This window comes from Erythrolamprus reginae, chromosome 4, assembly GCF_031021105.1.
Source record: "Erythrolamprus reginae isolate rEryReg1 chromosome 4, rEryReg1.hap1, whole genome shotgun sequence".
Taxonomy (NCBI): Eukaryota; Metazoa; Chordata; class Lepidosauria; order Squamata; family Dipsadidae; genus Erythrolamprus; species Erythrolamprus reginae.
The window spans coordinates 70,725,053-70,741,806 of record NC_091953.1 but is presented as its reverse complement, the minus strand read 5'-3'; the positions used below and the strand labels follow the sequence as shown (position 1 = coordinate 70,741,806).

The 16,754-nt window shown below is 37.2% G+C and overlaps 1 protein-coding gene across 1 annotated transcript in view; it reads right to left on the bottom strand.

Moving 5' to 3' along the window:
• CFAP47 (cilia and flagella associated protein 47) overlaps window positions 1-15,231 on the bottom strand; it is a 1,022,460-nt gene extending 1,007,229 nt beyond the window's left edge. Inside the window, exons 1-3 of the mRNA XM_070750589.1 lie at window positions 15,008-15,231; window positions 13,856-14,007; window positions 5,775-5,890 (exon numbers count right to left, since the gene is read on the bottom strand). Of these exons, the coding sequence (XP_070606690.1) occupies window positions 5,775-5,890; window positions 13,856-14,007; window positions 15,008-15,193 (454 nt within the window). The 5' untranslated portion in view covers window positions 15,194-15,231. The remainder of the gene's footprint in view (window positions 1-5,774; window positions 5,891-13,855; window positions 14,008-15,007) is intronic.
• Window positions 15,232-16,754: the final 1,523 nt, after the last annotated feature.

The following is a 16,754-nucleotide window of genomic DNA, read 5'->3' as shown; positions in this document are numbered from 1 at the left end:
GGAGATTAGGAAAACCCCAGAATTTTTTCTAATAGGTATAACAAATCAAAAATATAAAAAGGAAATTTATTATTTAATAACTCATATCTTGGTTGCCACCAGGATTGTATATGCACAAAAATGGAAAGAAAAAGATATCCCCAAGGAGGAGGATGTCGTCAGGCATGGGGGAACTGAAACATCTTCCCCTGGGCATGTTTAATTTATATATGGTATGCCTGAGTGTATGTCTGTTAGTATATGGGGTCTTTTTTAAATCGTTAAATATTTTAAATTTGTTTAGATTATTTATGATTTGTTTCCACGTGTTGTGAGCCGCCCCGAGTCTTCGGAGAGGGGCGGCATACAAATCTAAGTAATAAATAATAAAATAAATAAATGTACTAAAGAAAATCATAGAGTGTGCAGAGATGCACATGATGACGAGGTGGTTAAATAATCAAGAAGAATCAGATGTTTATAAAATTTGGCAAAGGATTTATATATGGTTGAATAAAAAGAATACTAAATGAATGGAATAGAAAGAAATATATATATGAATTACGGTATCTTACAAAAGTTTTAATATATGGGGAAAAAAATTAAAAAACTTTTTCTCTCTTTTTTTTATATTCTCTGTATTGATCTTACAAATTTTAGTGTTTTCTTTTCTGTATTAGAAAGACTTCTATTTTGAGCAGGGCAATTATAGACCCTGTATATGTTCAATGTTTGTTTGTTTTGTTTGTCTTTTTATGAAAAATTAATAAAAATATTTTTTTTAAAAAAAGACAAAGACAGGCTTGTAATATTATTGTTGCATTGAGAGATATAGACTGATTTGAATGTGTATGACTGGGCTGTTTAACTTGATTGTGCTATTTCTAAAGTAAACACTAATTGAACTTTAATGTATCTGTTTTGTCCGATTGAACAATTACTCATATCTCCTGGATATCTGCTGAAATCCCACGTTTCTTCTGTACATGTCCTTGAAAACTCAGGGGTTCTGCACATTCCTTAACAGTCTAAGAAATAAATTAATTTCATTTTCCTTTGATTTGCTCTACCTAGTAATTTTTCTCTAAAAATTAAAAATAAAATTGTTACATTTTACATCTATAAGCAAATATTTAAAGGCTGACCGTTCAAAGAAAAGATCAATAGTAATCAGAAATAACATACTGAAATTTAATACTATCAAATACTATCCCATAAATTTCTTATCATTTTCTCTTTGTCTCCCTTCAGAAACTCTTGTTAACGATAACATTTCTTCAATTTTAATACCACAGCTTATTTCTTTCTCTAAAACTACAACAAAAATTTTTTCCGTATCTTATCTATAAACAAATATTTAAGGTCTCATCATCAGTCCTTATTTTAAAAAGAAACCATTAAAACTGCTAACTTTGGTTGATTAATCCAATTTTATAAATCTTTTTTTAACTTTTGAAATCTTGATGTTTATTCCTTTTAAGTCATCTGCCTAAAGTTGACTTCTTTATATTCCCACTTCATCTTTTCTCAGGAACGTCTTCATAAATATAACATATATCTGTACTTATAAATATATATCTGTCATAATTCCAAAATAAAAGACTGATTTGGACAACTTTCTTAAGTTAAAATCCACATGTCTAAGTCATTTTCCTGATTATTTGTGTTAGCTATTAAAATACCAGCCACTTTTATTTATAAATTCAGTATAATATCTTTGTCATCATCCTTGTATTCGGTCAATTATAAATCCATATCCAATACAGCCTGATTCTCAGTTGTGTCGTCTTCTATCTCCTCTTTTGAGCCCATTTATTAAAAGACAATCTGAAAAGGAAGTTCTGACTACATTGTTGCCAGAAATCCTTTTATTCTCCCAGAGTAAAAATATTTTTCTCCATTCTATATTAGAGTGGCACCTCATTTAATTAAAATCTTGAGTTATGGTTGTTTTTCATAACATGCTGCCAAAGTCTTATTTTATCATATTTTTCTCTACTCCACAACATTTTCCCAGAGAAAGATTTCTTATACAGTGGAACCTCTACTTAAGAACTTAATTTGTTCCATGACCAGGTTCTTAAATAGAAAAGTTTGTAAGTAGAAGCAATTTTTCCCACAGGAATCAGTATAAAAGCAAATAATGTGTGCAAACCCATTAGGAAAGAAATAAAAGCTCGGAATTTGGGTGGGAGGAGGAGGAGGAAGGAGGACAGTTGCTGCTGAAGGAAGAAGGTGAGGTGAGAGGAATTTTAAAAATCCAAAACTTTAAGCCTTAAAAAAAAGACGGACTCTGAGGTGGCAAGGAACACGTGCCTCCCATACACCTGGCGCGAGGCTGCCTCCCATACACTGTGCCAGAGAAACCAAGTGAGAGAGGGGAACCTCCCACTCCTTTGACCGAAAGGCTGCTGCTGCTACCTGCTTCTGCTTCCTTCCTATGCTGAAGGGCTCCCCCCTCCTCTCGTTCACTCGCTTTGTAGCCGGCGCCTTTCCTTCACTGTGGTGACTCCTCGGTTTGGCTGAAGCCGAGTTGATCCAGCCGGGGCAAAGCACCCCCATTTGCCTTTCTGCGCCCAGATGCTCTGGGAGGCAACCTCGCGCCGGATGTAGGGGAGGCAGCACGAGGGAGTCACCACAGTGAAGTGGTTTATTCCCTCTCCAAGTGCCCAAAGAAAGGAAAATGCTCCATTCACTCTGGGCTGCCCAGAACGAAGGGAGCGTTTCTTTTCTCTGGGCGCTGGCAGAGATTTATTCCCTCTCCAAGTGCCCAGAGAATGGAAAATGCTTTGTTTGCTCTGGACTGCCAAAGCCTCCTTAAGTGCCACCAAAAGGCTCCTCTGGCAGCTCCAAAAAGCCCACATTGGCCAGGACTAAAGGGGGAATGGCAGAAAACTGGCCAGGCCTTTGTGCCACTCTCAAATTTCCTGTGAAATTTTTGTGGGCTCGGGTTCTTAAGTAGAAAATGGTTCTTAAGAAACATAGAAACATAGAAACAAAAAAAATCTTGAACACCCGGTTCTTATCTAGAAAAGTTCTTAAGTAAAGCCGTTCTTAGGTAGAAGTACCATTCTACTTAAATTCAAATTCTTCATATATTTTGATAAGATTCTGAACAAATCACAGGAAATATTCTTTCATAATTTGATGAAATAATTTTTAAAATTATAATTTTATTTCCAGTCTGGCCCCTTAGTCCATTTCAAAACCTTTCATAATTAAGCTTCTAATCACCTTTTTTGTTGCTTATTTACAAACAAGATTTTTTTCTTTAATTTCTTAAACTTAAATGAAGCTTCTTTCACTGAGAATCAAAGGAAAATCACCAGTTATAGATAGATAGATAGATAGATAGATAGATAGATAGATAGATAGATAGATAGATTAGATATACAGACAGACAGACAGACAATTATATAAAACTATATATATATCAAATAGATATATAGATATATCAAATCCCAGTAAGGGTATGGCTAGCTGATGAGGCCAGAACAAGGCCGAAATAGCGCTATCCTAGTCTCCCTTAATTTAAAAAATTCAGCAAAAACATATGATACATACAGAGTATAGTTTGTCAGCTATGAATAAATTAACTGCCTTGAAATGGCCCTGGGTTGGGCCTAGAGGCAAAAAGGAACTGTGACGTTCCTTCAATATACTAGGGTGATCCGACAGAAAAAACATATAGCCGCTCCCTGGTACAAAGCTGAAGGGATCAGATCCTGTGGCCTAGAGGTTAATTCTCTGCCTTGCAAGGCAGAAGCCCCAGGATCAAATCCCAGTAAGGGTATGGCTAGCTGACGAGGCCAGAACAAGGCCAAAATAGCGCTATCTTAGTCTCCCTTAATTTTAAAAATTCAGCAAAAACATGTGATACATATATGTATATGTATATATAATACCATATTTTTGGTGTATAAGATGCACCTTTTTACCCCCCAAAAGAGGGTGAAAAACTGGGTGCGTCCTATACACCGAATGCTGCACCTGGGGAGGGGGAAGGGAGTTGGCGGGAGAGCGGTAATAGCCGCAATTGGTGAAGACAGGCAGCTGATTGGCGGTATTTCAGGAGATTGATCCAACCGTCAATCAGAAAGGAAGAACGAAGGGGGAGATAGCGAAGTTAGCGATGGAAATGGCAGCTTCACCGAAGAAAATGCAAGGCTTAATTTCCAGTGCCTGGGGTGGAGGTTAGTGTGCTCCAATCAGCCTCTGATGACACCAAAACGGAGGATCAGTGGGGGCAGGGGAGCACCCCAAAGGTGGAAAAGGAAAGCAGGCAGCCTCAAAGGGCAAACACTCAGCTGCAATGAAAGGCTTTTGGGAAATTCTCCCCCCCCCCACGCCCTCCCACTAGATCAGCCAATCAGCAGAGATGCTTTCTGGAAAGGATGGGAGAAGCTGCTCTCTCTGCACGATCTGAATGCCAGACTCTGCTGTGTTTGTGTGTGAGAGAGAGGGGGGGGGGCGGCAGGGCACAGAAGAGAGAAGGGTTTGTATCATTATGCAAAATTGCTCAGTGCTTCTGTACGGTAGCTAATGCAAATTTCCTTCATTTCTATTACTGAGTAGCCTAGCCCCACCTATCGTCTCTGGCTGCCCAAAGCAGAATGAAAAGAGAGACACAACGCGTGTACACAGAAACTTCACCTCCCTTTCCAGTTATCACACTGAAAGAAACCTGAATTCAACACTGTTTCTTTCACCAACCTCTCTAGTATTAAAGCGATCTAGACGTCAGTCTCTCTTTCCCAGGGTGAGATCAGACTAAAGCAACCCCCAGCTTTGCCCTGACTATAGAAGGAGATACTTTTCACTTCCTGTCAGATTATTTTTGATCGTTTCTACAAGTGGTGGGGGAGGAGAGAGAGATAAGCAGCTCCTCTTTCCCTCCCTCCCTCCTTCTCAAAAGACTTGCAACTTTGTCCCTTGCACTTCCTTTCCTGAATCTTTGGTAATAATCTTTATGGCTCTTTCTAAATAAAGCTAAAAAGTTTAAAGAGCAAAGTAGCCACAGTTAGAGGAGGACTAGCTCATAAAGTTTGAATACCCTTGCAATGCACCCTAATCCCTAATCCAGGGATCTCCAAACTTGACAGCTTCAAGACTAATGAACTTCAACTTTCATTTCTGAGCTAGCATGACTGGAGGAGGATTCTGGGAACTGAAGTCCACAAATCTTAAAGTTGCCAGGTTTGGAGATCCTTGTACTTCTAATCCTTAATCCAGGGGTTTTCAAACTTGACAGCTTTAAGACTAATGAACTTCAACTCCCATTCCTGAACGAGCATGACTGGAGGATTCTGGGAATTGAAGTCCGCAAATCATAAAAGTTGCCAAATTTGAAGACCCCTGGGTTAGGGATTAAGGGTGCAAAGGTCTCCAAACCTGGCAATTTTAAGACTAAGGGCGCTAGCCAGATGAATATCTGGTAAGCAGATTCTTTTCCCTATTTTCCTCCCCAAAAACTAAGGTGCGTCTTATACTCCAGTGTGTCTTATACTCCGAAAAATATGGTATATTGGTTTTTGAGATACACTATTGTAAAATAAGCCATTTTCATATTTTGATTAAAGCACTCAGTTTTAACATAATGTATGTCACAATTCAAATCTAGTTAATATCCTAAATCAAAGCACTATATGATTTACCATGTTGCATGAAAGCTCCAGTCATTGAGCTATGTCATATTATCATTTGTTTTTGCTTCAGTAAGTTCATATTGCATGCTGAACCATGAATTATGATTTATCTAAGTATATTAAATATACTGAACTCCATAAAATATTTACCTGGGGATGATCCATAGTTTGTAATTTTGGTTACTGCATGTATTATTTTACTGTTCGCAATCACTGTTCCAAAATTTATTTCAGGTTCAATTTCTAAGAAACAACATGGACGTAATCTACAAGAAAAGTGCATTTTTATTGGTTTTATCTCATCATTTTATTGATTTACTTTTTAAATACATTTCAAGGGAAATAAAGTATTTTAGACTTTTTCAACAGGTACACTACCTTTCTTAATTTAGTGCTTATGTTGCTATGTATTTTAAGTAGTAAGCACAATGAAAACATATTAATTTGCAACTGTATTTTATTTAGCTTGAAATTCTTTTCATGTCAATATATTTTAATACTTATTGCCTATTTCTATTCAATATAATAATTCAGTACACAACTAACACCTGAAATATCACCATAGTTTTGGTACTATTACAGTGGTACCTTGGTACTCAATGGCTTTGAAGTACATCTAATTTGGTACTCAATGCATTTTGATTCAAAAAATTTGCTCCAGTATTCAATAGTTTGTTTGGTATTCAACGCACAAGCTAGATCTTGCCATTGTTGGCTCCCTATGACTCACTACATTATTCATTATGGGGAAAAGCAGTTTGGTATTCGTTATTGGTACTCTTTGTGCCTTCCTATTAACAATGAGTACCAAAAGTACCACTGTATATAAATGTAATATTACCAAACTCACAATATTTGATGTAAGAAATACTGCCATAATTCACACATAACAAAGTAAATTAAACAAAGCACATTAAACTAAGAATTCTGGAACTACATGTTAGGAATCTTAAGCACTTATAAGTAGGGTTAATGTTTTATTCCAACTGATTGGCCTTGCACAGACAAAATAGAAGAACAATCAAAATTTGTTCTAAGTTTTATTCCACATTAATGCAAGACCAATGGGATGCTTCATTAAAACAAAGAATGAGACCCCCTGAAATACATAGATTAAAATTGTAATTATTAAATGTGTGTCATTCCATATCAAGTGATCCAGATATGAATATTTTTTCTACTTGATATCTTTATTTTTTAATTTTTTAATGAAGTACTACTTTAGTTAATTACAAATTAAAAGTTTTGAATTTTTTTCATCAGTTAATTTTTTACAGATTTCTAAAGTTTTGAAAAAGCGCAATTTTGGCCTGGTTTGGCTTTACATTTTCTATCATATCTCAGCATAGAATTAGGATAAAGAGGTCGGAGAGGCGTCATTTTTCTCAGAACGGTACCGACTTACATTTGATATATCACCAGACTATATTTCTTAATATTTAGTTTTGGAGACATCAAATTCAAAATTTTGTTGCGCAATTGTGAAAAAAGCTATGTTTTAAAATTGTGAGAAAATGCATGTGTATATATTTCTACTGGGATTCAGCTTGGGACCCTAACCCTATCAAACTTTTTTTTTTTTAAGCCTTGAATCATTTGATTTTATGTTTGTGTGAGTTTATTCCTTTTTTGTTTTCAAATTACAATTTATTGAATTCAACATTTATATACAATAAGAAACAGAAAAAACAAATACCGTAAGTGCCAGAATAAATAGATCTTAATCATCATAACACAACTTGCTCAGCTTTTTCAACCTGAGTGCATTGAACAAACCAAAAGAAAAAAGGTGATCATATCCTTAAGTATGATTTTCTAAATCCGGTAACATCCTAATTATGTTAAAAACAAGATTAAAAGAACCAATATTGTTAATACCTATTTATACATGTAACAATTTTTTATTATATCACTAAACATGCCATTCATGAAATGTTTAAGAATAGTACTGTAGTTAAATCCTCGATAAAATATAAATAAATCAAAAAATTAATAGTATGTTTTTAAACTGGCCTTTTATCATCAATTTGTCTCGTCTAGTGGGTGAAATGCAATCTTGTCCATAAGAGCTTACTAGCAATGGCCATTTCCTTTTGTGTTAAAGAGTATGTATGGCCTGTCATGCAATGTCCCCCCTAAGCTGCGCTGTGCGCTATAGCGCAGGTTTGAGTTTTAAATTCAAGCAGAGGTCCAACCAATTGGTAATTAGAACTGTTGCTGCTCTGCAACCATAGGGCAGCAACAGTTCCTCTCTAGTAAAGGCAGGAAAGAAAGGAGCCAATTGCAGGCCTGCTTTCCTCCCCGCCCCTTTAACTCCGGAGCGGTCTTTCTTGTTTGAGGCTCGAGCTCGCCGGCTAAGGTAAGTATGCTAAAACTGGGTGGGGGCGTGGCCATGGAGCCCGATCCCGGCTAGCGGCTGCCACGGCCCTCCTGCTGCCGCCCAGCCACCTTTCCACCTCCCCTTCATCCTTCCTCCCCGTCTTTGGCCATCAAGAGGGAGTGGGGGGGGCCACCAGCCGGCACCCGCCGCAGCCCTTCTACCACCACCCAGCCCCTTTTCCATCTCCCCTTCATTCCTCCGCCCTGTCCCTGGCCATCAAGTGGTGGGTGGAGGGATGGGAGGTGGCTGTGAGCATGGGGGAATGTCCCCTTTTAAAGCCTAACCCGGTTGCACCAACGGAACCATTCACCCAGTTGTGCTTTCACCTCAGAACAAAATGGAATATGGAACGGTGCGGGGGTGCCTCCCACGTCCCCATTCATCTCACTTTGCGGCACTTGGTTAAAGATCTTACCCCATCCACCAACGCGTAGTATTGGGGGCAAGAGTTTATTGTGAGGAGGAGGTGGGCGCGGGGGGATAGTAAGCTGGCCGCTGGTGTGCGCTCCGCTCCATTAACCACAGAACTGGTTTCTCCTCATGGCTCTGCCTTAATGTAATTCAAACATGGCAACAGTTCCGGCTTCAAAGCGGGCTCTCGAGCACAGAACCTCCCATAAACAAGAGCTGGTGATGAGAACCATGGGCGGGCCCCAAAGTTTCCCAAAACAATGATTCCCACGTAGGCGCATGACCGAGTGCGTGGGTTGCTGTTCCCACTTGCTGTCCCTCCGCTCCCTTTTTTCCCCACCCGTCAGAGGCACCGCTTCCTGCTCTCCAGGCAAACTTTCAGGCTGACTCAATTTGGACCCTAGGGAGGGAGGGAGGAAAAGAGAAAGGCCCAGCCAGCTCCTTTCCCCCATCCTCTGCCCTCCCTCCGCCTTGTCCATGGCGTGCGGCGTGACTTTCAAGCTGACTCGATTTGGACCTGGAGAGGGAGGGAGGAAGAGAGAGAGAGGGAGGGAAGGAGGGAGGGAAGAAGGGAGAGAAAGAGAGCGAGAGAGGAAGACAGAGAGAGAGAAAAAGAGAGGAAGAGAGAAAGAAAGAGAAAGGGAGAAAGAAATAGAAAGGAAGAGAAAAAAAGGGAAAGAGTGAGAGAGAAAGAGAGGGGAAAAGAGAGAGAAAGAAAGATTGAGGGAGGAAGAGAGAGAAACTGATAGAAAAAAGAGAGAGGAAGGAAAAGAAAGAAAAAGAATGAAAGAAAGAAAGAAAGAAAGAGAGAGAGAGTGGGGAAGAGGAAGAGAGAAAGAAAATCAAAATCTAATTTGAAACTAGCTGAACTCTTTAAGTGGCATTTTGATACTTAGCAGATTTGTCATCTCAGTATCTGCTATCCAGGCTTTTTGTGGAGGATTTACAAGGTTGTGTATTTAATCAAAAACACATGATCATGTTTAATCTTTCTATGCAGGATAATGAGAAATTCCCTTCTAATTTTACTGTAAAAGTATTGTACAGATGTCATATTTTCAGTTTTTTAAAAAATTCAGCAACTTATTTCTGTACAAATGTTTAAAAGTATGGCTTTTTCTAATTGGATATTGTATTTTTTTTAGTCTCATTGAAGGCGTTTTTAATTGCTTCTAAATGATGTTGATTTTGCTTTTGCAAAAAACAAAAACAAATAATCAAAACAACCTCCTTAGATGCAAGTCAGCTGAAAGTCCTAGAGAGACTGAAGGTAGATAATTCATTAACAATCAAGGCATGTCAAACTGATCTGTGTTTCCTGAACTAGATACTGGATATTGGATACTAGATGTAGAAGTTGTTTATGGTTAGTCACAGTTTCTGGAAGAATTGTCTACAAGGTGGGAAGATGTTCCTCTAAAGAGATGTCTCTTGTGGCTTGTACAGATATTTTTAAATGTGAAACATTTTCTAACAACCAAGATGGAAGGGACCTTGGAGGTCTTCTAGTCCAACCCCCTGCTTAGGTAGGAAATCCTATACTACTTCAGACAAATGGGTATCCAACATCTGAAAAGCTTCCAGTGTTGGAGCATTCACAACTTCTGGTGGCAGGCTGTTCCACGGATTCATTCATTCTTCTAACTGTCACAAATTTTCTCCTTAGTTCTAAGTTGCTTCTCTCCTTGATTAATTTCCATCCATTGCTTCTTTTCCTACCCTCGGCTGCTCTGGAGAATAACTTGACTCCCCCTTCTTTGTTGCAGCCTCTTATTTACATTGTAAATAAGCTGTCTCAGACAGTTCTCTTAAAACAGAGCTCTTAAAAAATTGAACATAATATCCTAATTTACATTTCCAAACTTTGAACTGGAGGAATCAGCAAATGTATGATACTTTAGTGACTAGACTGATATTTAGCAAGATATTTAACATATTCCACTGCTGGTGGGCATTTATAGCCAAAGAAACATGCAAACAATTGTAGCCTTCTGTTAAAATGAAGCCTTCTGTGAACATAATATAGTAGTTGGGAGCAAATATACCTTTTAAATCTATTATTTCCATTCATAAATTAGTTTGGTTAACGAAGAAGATAAAAACAAGCTTAACATGGTTTCTTCCCTTTGGCAAGAGTGGAAAATTGAGGAGGGATGATTATTATGGATTGACTATGAAATTGTGGTAAAAGATATATTTAGGTGTTGTTTAATATTCGGATGTAATAATTCATAAAATTGGATTAGAATTTTAGAACTACATAGAATTACATAGGTAAAATTAATGGAAGATACATATGATAAATAAGGGGTTTATGATATGTACTATATGATTTTATGACTTTGCATTATGAATTTAAAATATACTTGGATATGTAGAAGATTGATGAAAGTTAATAATAGTAAATGCCAAGTGGCAGTGCCTGAAAATTAATTGAGCTTGGAAATCTTGAATAAGATTATAGCAAAGTAAATATGGAAATATATTAATTGATGCATTGGAGTTCAGATGGATTTTCATAGTATTATTAGATTACTATAATGCTATGATAAATATTTAAGAAATGAAGATTTTAAAGCATGGCTTTATTAATAGTTGTGTTTTTGGTTTTGCTGGGTTGTATTTTTTAGTTTTAATAGTAATAGATTTTGGTTTTGTTTTATTATTAATTTCTTTTAATTAAAAAATTTTATTAATTTTTTTTAGGGAAAAAAGGGGGAAAAAAACCCCTTATTAATTAGGAAAAGGTTGCATAAGGGTTTTTAGTTTCTTTTAAGAAGAATGTATAAGGAGGAGTAGGCATGACGGCCTATCTGGATTTGTAAGAGGATAATGATATTAATTGAAATATAAAATAACAGAATAACATAGTGGGATCTTATTCTGCCCCAGCACCGAGCCCCAAATAATTACACAACAAGTTTTCTTGGGTGACATCTGTGCTCAGGCATGAAAATGTGCCGCTCAGACACTACTCTTTCCCGCCTACACCGAAAAACAATTAGAGGGAACATTGCTGTCATGGTGTTCGGCTCCACTTGAGTAAATATCTGGTTTTGTTAACTTTTAAAATGTCTGATTTTCTTAGATACACAAAGGATGGCGCTGGACCAGAAGAATGCAAAAAAATCAATTCTACTTTTTTATTTTCACAATCTTTGGAGAGTACAACAGTTACTTGTGCATTGTTCCAGTGAAATGACTGTGCTTCATCCTGAACAACAAAGGAATGGTTCTCTAAAAAGTCTAAGCTTATTAGTGACTCATTTTGTTTGATACTTTCTTTGAGCTGATTGTAGTAGTCAGACTGTTGAGTTATAAATGAGTTTTTCTTAAGGACTATCAGCTGTTCACAAAAACATTCTAGAAAATCTTCTGCACTTCTAAAAACAGTGTCAAAAGTACATCTGTCAACAGATATCCACTGTTTATAAATTATATTATGTACCATAGCCTCTTCAAAATGATTTAATATTTTTTATTTGAGAGGCAATACTGAAGGACATTTTTTGCAAATATTAAGGTAACCAACTCTTTTCTGGAAACAATATTTGAGACAGACATACTTTGTAAAACACCAATGTTAGACTTGCCAATCTGAACAGCTTAGTCACTTTCAGCTTACACCCTTCAATTGTGAGTTTAGTGTTCTGGTGTGTTATACATACGCATACTGAGTGTGTACCACTACCATCAGCCAGGACACAATTCTTCAGTCGCAGTTCAGCAAATTTTGAATATCCTATTCTGGCAGAACTGGAATTTTTTTTCTTTAAAAAGTTCATAGGTTTCTTTCAAATTGGAAAGAACCAGCTTCTTCTGGACATGGGTTTTCTTGCCATTCACTTTCACAGACACACAATCTTTCTTGCCAGGCATAATTCAGTTCACTTCATCACTATTGTAAAAATCTTTCACTTTACCCACTTTGTGGGTCTTTCACTTCATCTAATGTTTTGCCTGGTTCAGTATCAGGACAAGACATGAAACCTTTTTGTTCAGCTAGAGATTTGGCTTTTCTAACCATTCTCTTGCTAATGTTAAATTCATTTTTATTCTTTTGCATGTCCAACTCTTCGGTAGTGTAGTCAGTATCATGAACTGCTCACTTCTGCTATGTATGGATTTAAATTTAACTTTGATCTCTGATCTCTGAATCAGTGTCATTTTTTCCTTCACCTTCTACTGTTTCACCTAACAGTTCAAGGGTCAATTTTTTTGTAACTTTTTCTAATTTTTTTGGCAATAACCTGGATAATAGATTCCCTTTTTTTGCAATGGGCAATTATTCGATGTTAGAAAGTGATTTATCCAAATACTCTATTGTTAAATCAGGATTTAAAAAATCCTCTGTGTTGGAAGTTACAGGTTCTTCGAAATTTTCTAGCTGCAGAATATTTTTCTCTTTTGCAAGTTGCTTTTTACAACTATCACAAATTTTCTTGCCTGCATTGATTGATGGATTTATATGAAACATCCAACCTTGTACCAGCCTAAGATTTTTTTCTTGTTATGTGTCCAGTTTTTTCAAAAGAATTGCAACAGCATATATTATAAAATGCTGTTCCTTGAGAAGTAGCAATTATTGCTGTGTGAGAAAAGCACAGTTAATATTAAGTAAGGAAGATGGGTAATAAAAATAAAGATTTGCAGTACACTTGAGATATAACTGTATTATAAAGTGAGTATTAGGGCTAGTGCACAGATAGCTTTTTCTGTCTCGGATAAACCTTGCGGTTTTGGCAGCATTTTTCTACCAAGTTTTCACTATATCTGCATTAGTTTTTTTGATCGCTAATGAAAATGATGGCAGCTTTTTTTATATAAGTAGTGATAAATGCTGCATTTATTTATTAATTTTTAAATTAAACTGTTTTTTCTGAAATGTGTTTTAAAATTTTGCGTTTGCATTCGCATGAGTAAAATATTAACAGCACTCTTGTCACATATCTGGTTAAGGCCTGTACAGTTCTGAGTAGCATGGTGTTTATTCTGTTTCTCTATCTTTTTTCTAGCCTGAGTTATGAGGAGAAATGTAAAGGCAGGCAACACCGAAATTCACACTTTTTCCGAACTTTGAAAATCGATTTTTTTAAAAATCTAAATTTTTTTCTTCACATTTTGCATTTTCTCACACACTGTTACCAAATAACAAAATCTCAATAGAATTAAAAATATAGAGGTAAAAATCATTGATTCACTTTACATGGAATGACCCATGTGACATATTTTTTTAACTTACCTAGCTTACAGCTGGGGGGGAAGGCGTAATTAAATAATTTAATTGGAAGGCGTAATTAAATAATTTAATTGAAAGTCACAAAACATTATTTTAGAGATTTGCTGCAGAGCCACAAACTTTGTTTTAAAACTTCATGTGTTGTGCAAAAGCTTGCCAAATATTTCACCAACAGCAATGTTTTATATTGAAAAGTCATACCCAATCAGAGGAATTTCAATTACTTTTTTCTCTACATGAAGTAGGAGCCTATCATGAAGGTCTTCCTCACTGTCCGGACGATATTCCACAGTAGCTGTTATGTAAAGGCCAGAAGCAACAGGTTTCTTTGGATTTTCCACAGTTAGTTTGAACTACAAAATTAAGAAATTATTCAATTTTAGAAATGTTATTTGAGCTTGTCTTCACCACCGTTCAGTTTCATCATAGAGCAAATTATAATGCAAATATTATGGGAGAGAGAGAGGGAGGGAGAGAGAGGGAGAGACTGAGATTGTGATGCAGATACAAGAAACAATAATGCAAGAGGAAGTGCTAGTGAGCTAGTGTGAAACTGTATCATAAACATAGGAAACATAAAAAGATTAAAGAGGAATATCAATTAGGAAGGTCACCTGCTTTTAAGGGTATGTAATCTCAATCATGCCTCCTATTCACCTTGAACTATTTACCCTGTAATAGCTTGTAAGCTTCTTTCCCAAACTTACATCAAGAGATTTTGAGTATCTTCTATCTTTTCCAGTCACTTTTATGCCTGTAATAACCTGATACTGACATAGTAACAGATCTAGCACCAGATTCAAAAATTGTATAATAAATCTGAATTACTAGACAATATTGTGCTGATGCAAAATTATATATTTCCTACCTTTAAATTTCAACTTTTCTACTGACTGAATTATTTCATCTTAAGACAAGTATGTTTCATCTTAAGACAAGTATGTTTCTAAAAATAATTGGAAGAATCAAAAGTATGCCCCCTCCGTATGCTAATTATAGAGCAAGAAATAATAAAGTTATTCAAAAAGAATTTGTCATAACCCACTCAGTATCCTCCCCCCCCCCCTTTAAGTATGCTTTCCACGCCAAAGATGGACATCCAAATGAAAAGTCTGTTGCTAAAGGTTTCTTATTAGGAATCATTGAGTTTGTTGCTGCTGCTGCTGTTGAAACAAAATTAACTGCGTCCAATATGATCCGTACACCGGCAAAAAAAAAACAAAACCACCATTCGGACCCTTCAAAAATAGCTAATTTCACGGTGAAGAAACGGGGGTTCCCAAGCCTCAGTCCGGTCCTGAGTAAGATTCTTAGCTCCACTCCTTTAATGAGACTGCCTTGTTAACGTCCCACCTGAGGCCGTTCGGGAAGTAGGAAATGAAGCGAACAACTGCGTTTCTGAAGGTTTTGGACGCCGAGCAGCGCTCTGTAACAACGGCCTGGCATCGCATCCACGAAGCACAGCTCCGGGGGCGTAATGCGCACTCCGGCCACATCCACGGACCCGCCAGCTCCCCGCTGGCCCCCGCGGGAGCTCATGGCGGCCTTCAGGGCAGGCAACTCCTGTTTCCAAGGTGACGCACGATTCTTTGGCTCTCCGCGGCTGGAGAACTGTTGCTCCGCAACTGGAATTCGCATTCTGATTGGCGACTAGGCTTCAGCCTGAAATTCTGCCCTTGAGCGCGGAGCCTCCCATAAAAAAGGGCGTCCCTGCTCTTCCAAGCCATGAGGGCGTTCAATATGAAGGTAATCAGAAACATTTGTCAAGGGGTCTGGGCTGGGGAGGGCTGAGCTTTAATTTGGTGTTTGTTGCTCCTGCCGTTTCAGGTTATAGAGACAAAGGCATTTCTGAAGACAACCATCTATCGTAAAACAAGAACTTGACCACATGGAATGTCTGTTCTTAATCTGCAGTCACTTAAACACATTACACCGCAATCCCTTGAGATTTTTTTCAGCGAAAATGTACCGAATATTGTGAACAATTGTACCGGGGGAGAGTTGAGGGTGTGTGTGCTCAAAGTGTTTACTTCTTCCTGGGGGGGGGGGCATAACAAAATAATTGAGAAGTGCTGTCTTAATCACAGAAGCATTGAATATATGATTCAATGATGGATGAAATATAACAACCAACCAAAGGTAGTCCTCAACTTACAACAGTTCATTTAGTGATGATCAGAGACAATAACACTGAAAAGAGACTTATGATTTTTCACATGGCCACTGAAACATCCTCATGGTCCTGTAATCAGAATTCAGACATTTGGCAACTGATTCATGTTTATTACAATTGCATTAACTTACTAACTTATTATATTATGATATGTTATAGTATATTATATTGTAATATAATCTTACTGTATACCAAACCTAATATATTCAAACTGTAAAGTTATTTATATAAGCTTACTAAATACTGTATAGTTTAAGAAATTATAAATAAATATCAAACCCTAAGTATCGAAAATCAAATATCAAATACGTAAATTACACTGTTGGACACCAATCTAATCTAATCTAAAAAAGTAATGAAGATTAATAGGCACAAGTCTGGGGGGAGTAGATAGCAAGGAAAAAGAAAGAACAATTTAAAGAATTCTAAGAAATCAGTTTTTATCTTAATATCTATCTATATCTGTTGTACATACTCCTGGTCAGTTGGAGGATGATGAAGAAATTGAGGACTCTGATACAGATAGTGTTTATGAATTAGTGGTGGGCCCGGGGTTACAGGTAGTAGAACAGGTGGGAGGCTAGCCACAGGATATGGCTATGAGTCCAGAATCTAGCGAGGAAGAATCAGATGTTCACTGGGTCAATCCTAAATTCAGAAGGGTCCAAAAACGTAAGGAACAGGTGTTTGGAAGAAGATATTAAGGGGAGGAATGGGTTAAATACTGGAGTGATGTATTTGCTACGTCGGGGTCAGTGGGGAAGAAGGGTGGAATTTCAATGTTGTAGGGCTAAAATGAAAGGTATTTTGTTCAGCTCCCAAGCAAGCAAATGCATTCTGTGTTATTTTACAGTCATTTCTGCTGTTTTTGAATCATGCTGTGAGTACATAAATCTTGTTAAACGGAGAAGGCTGGGAGGAATGTAT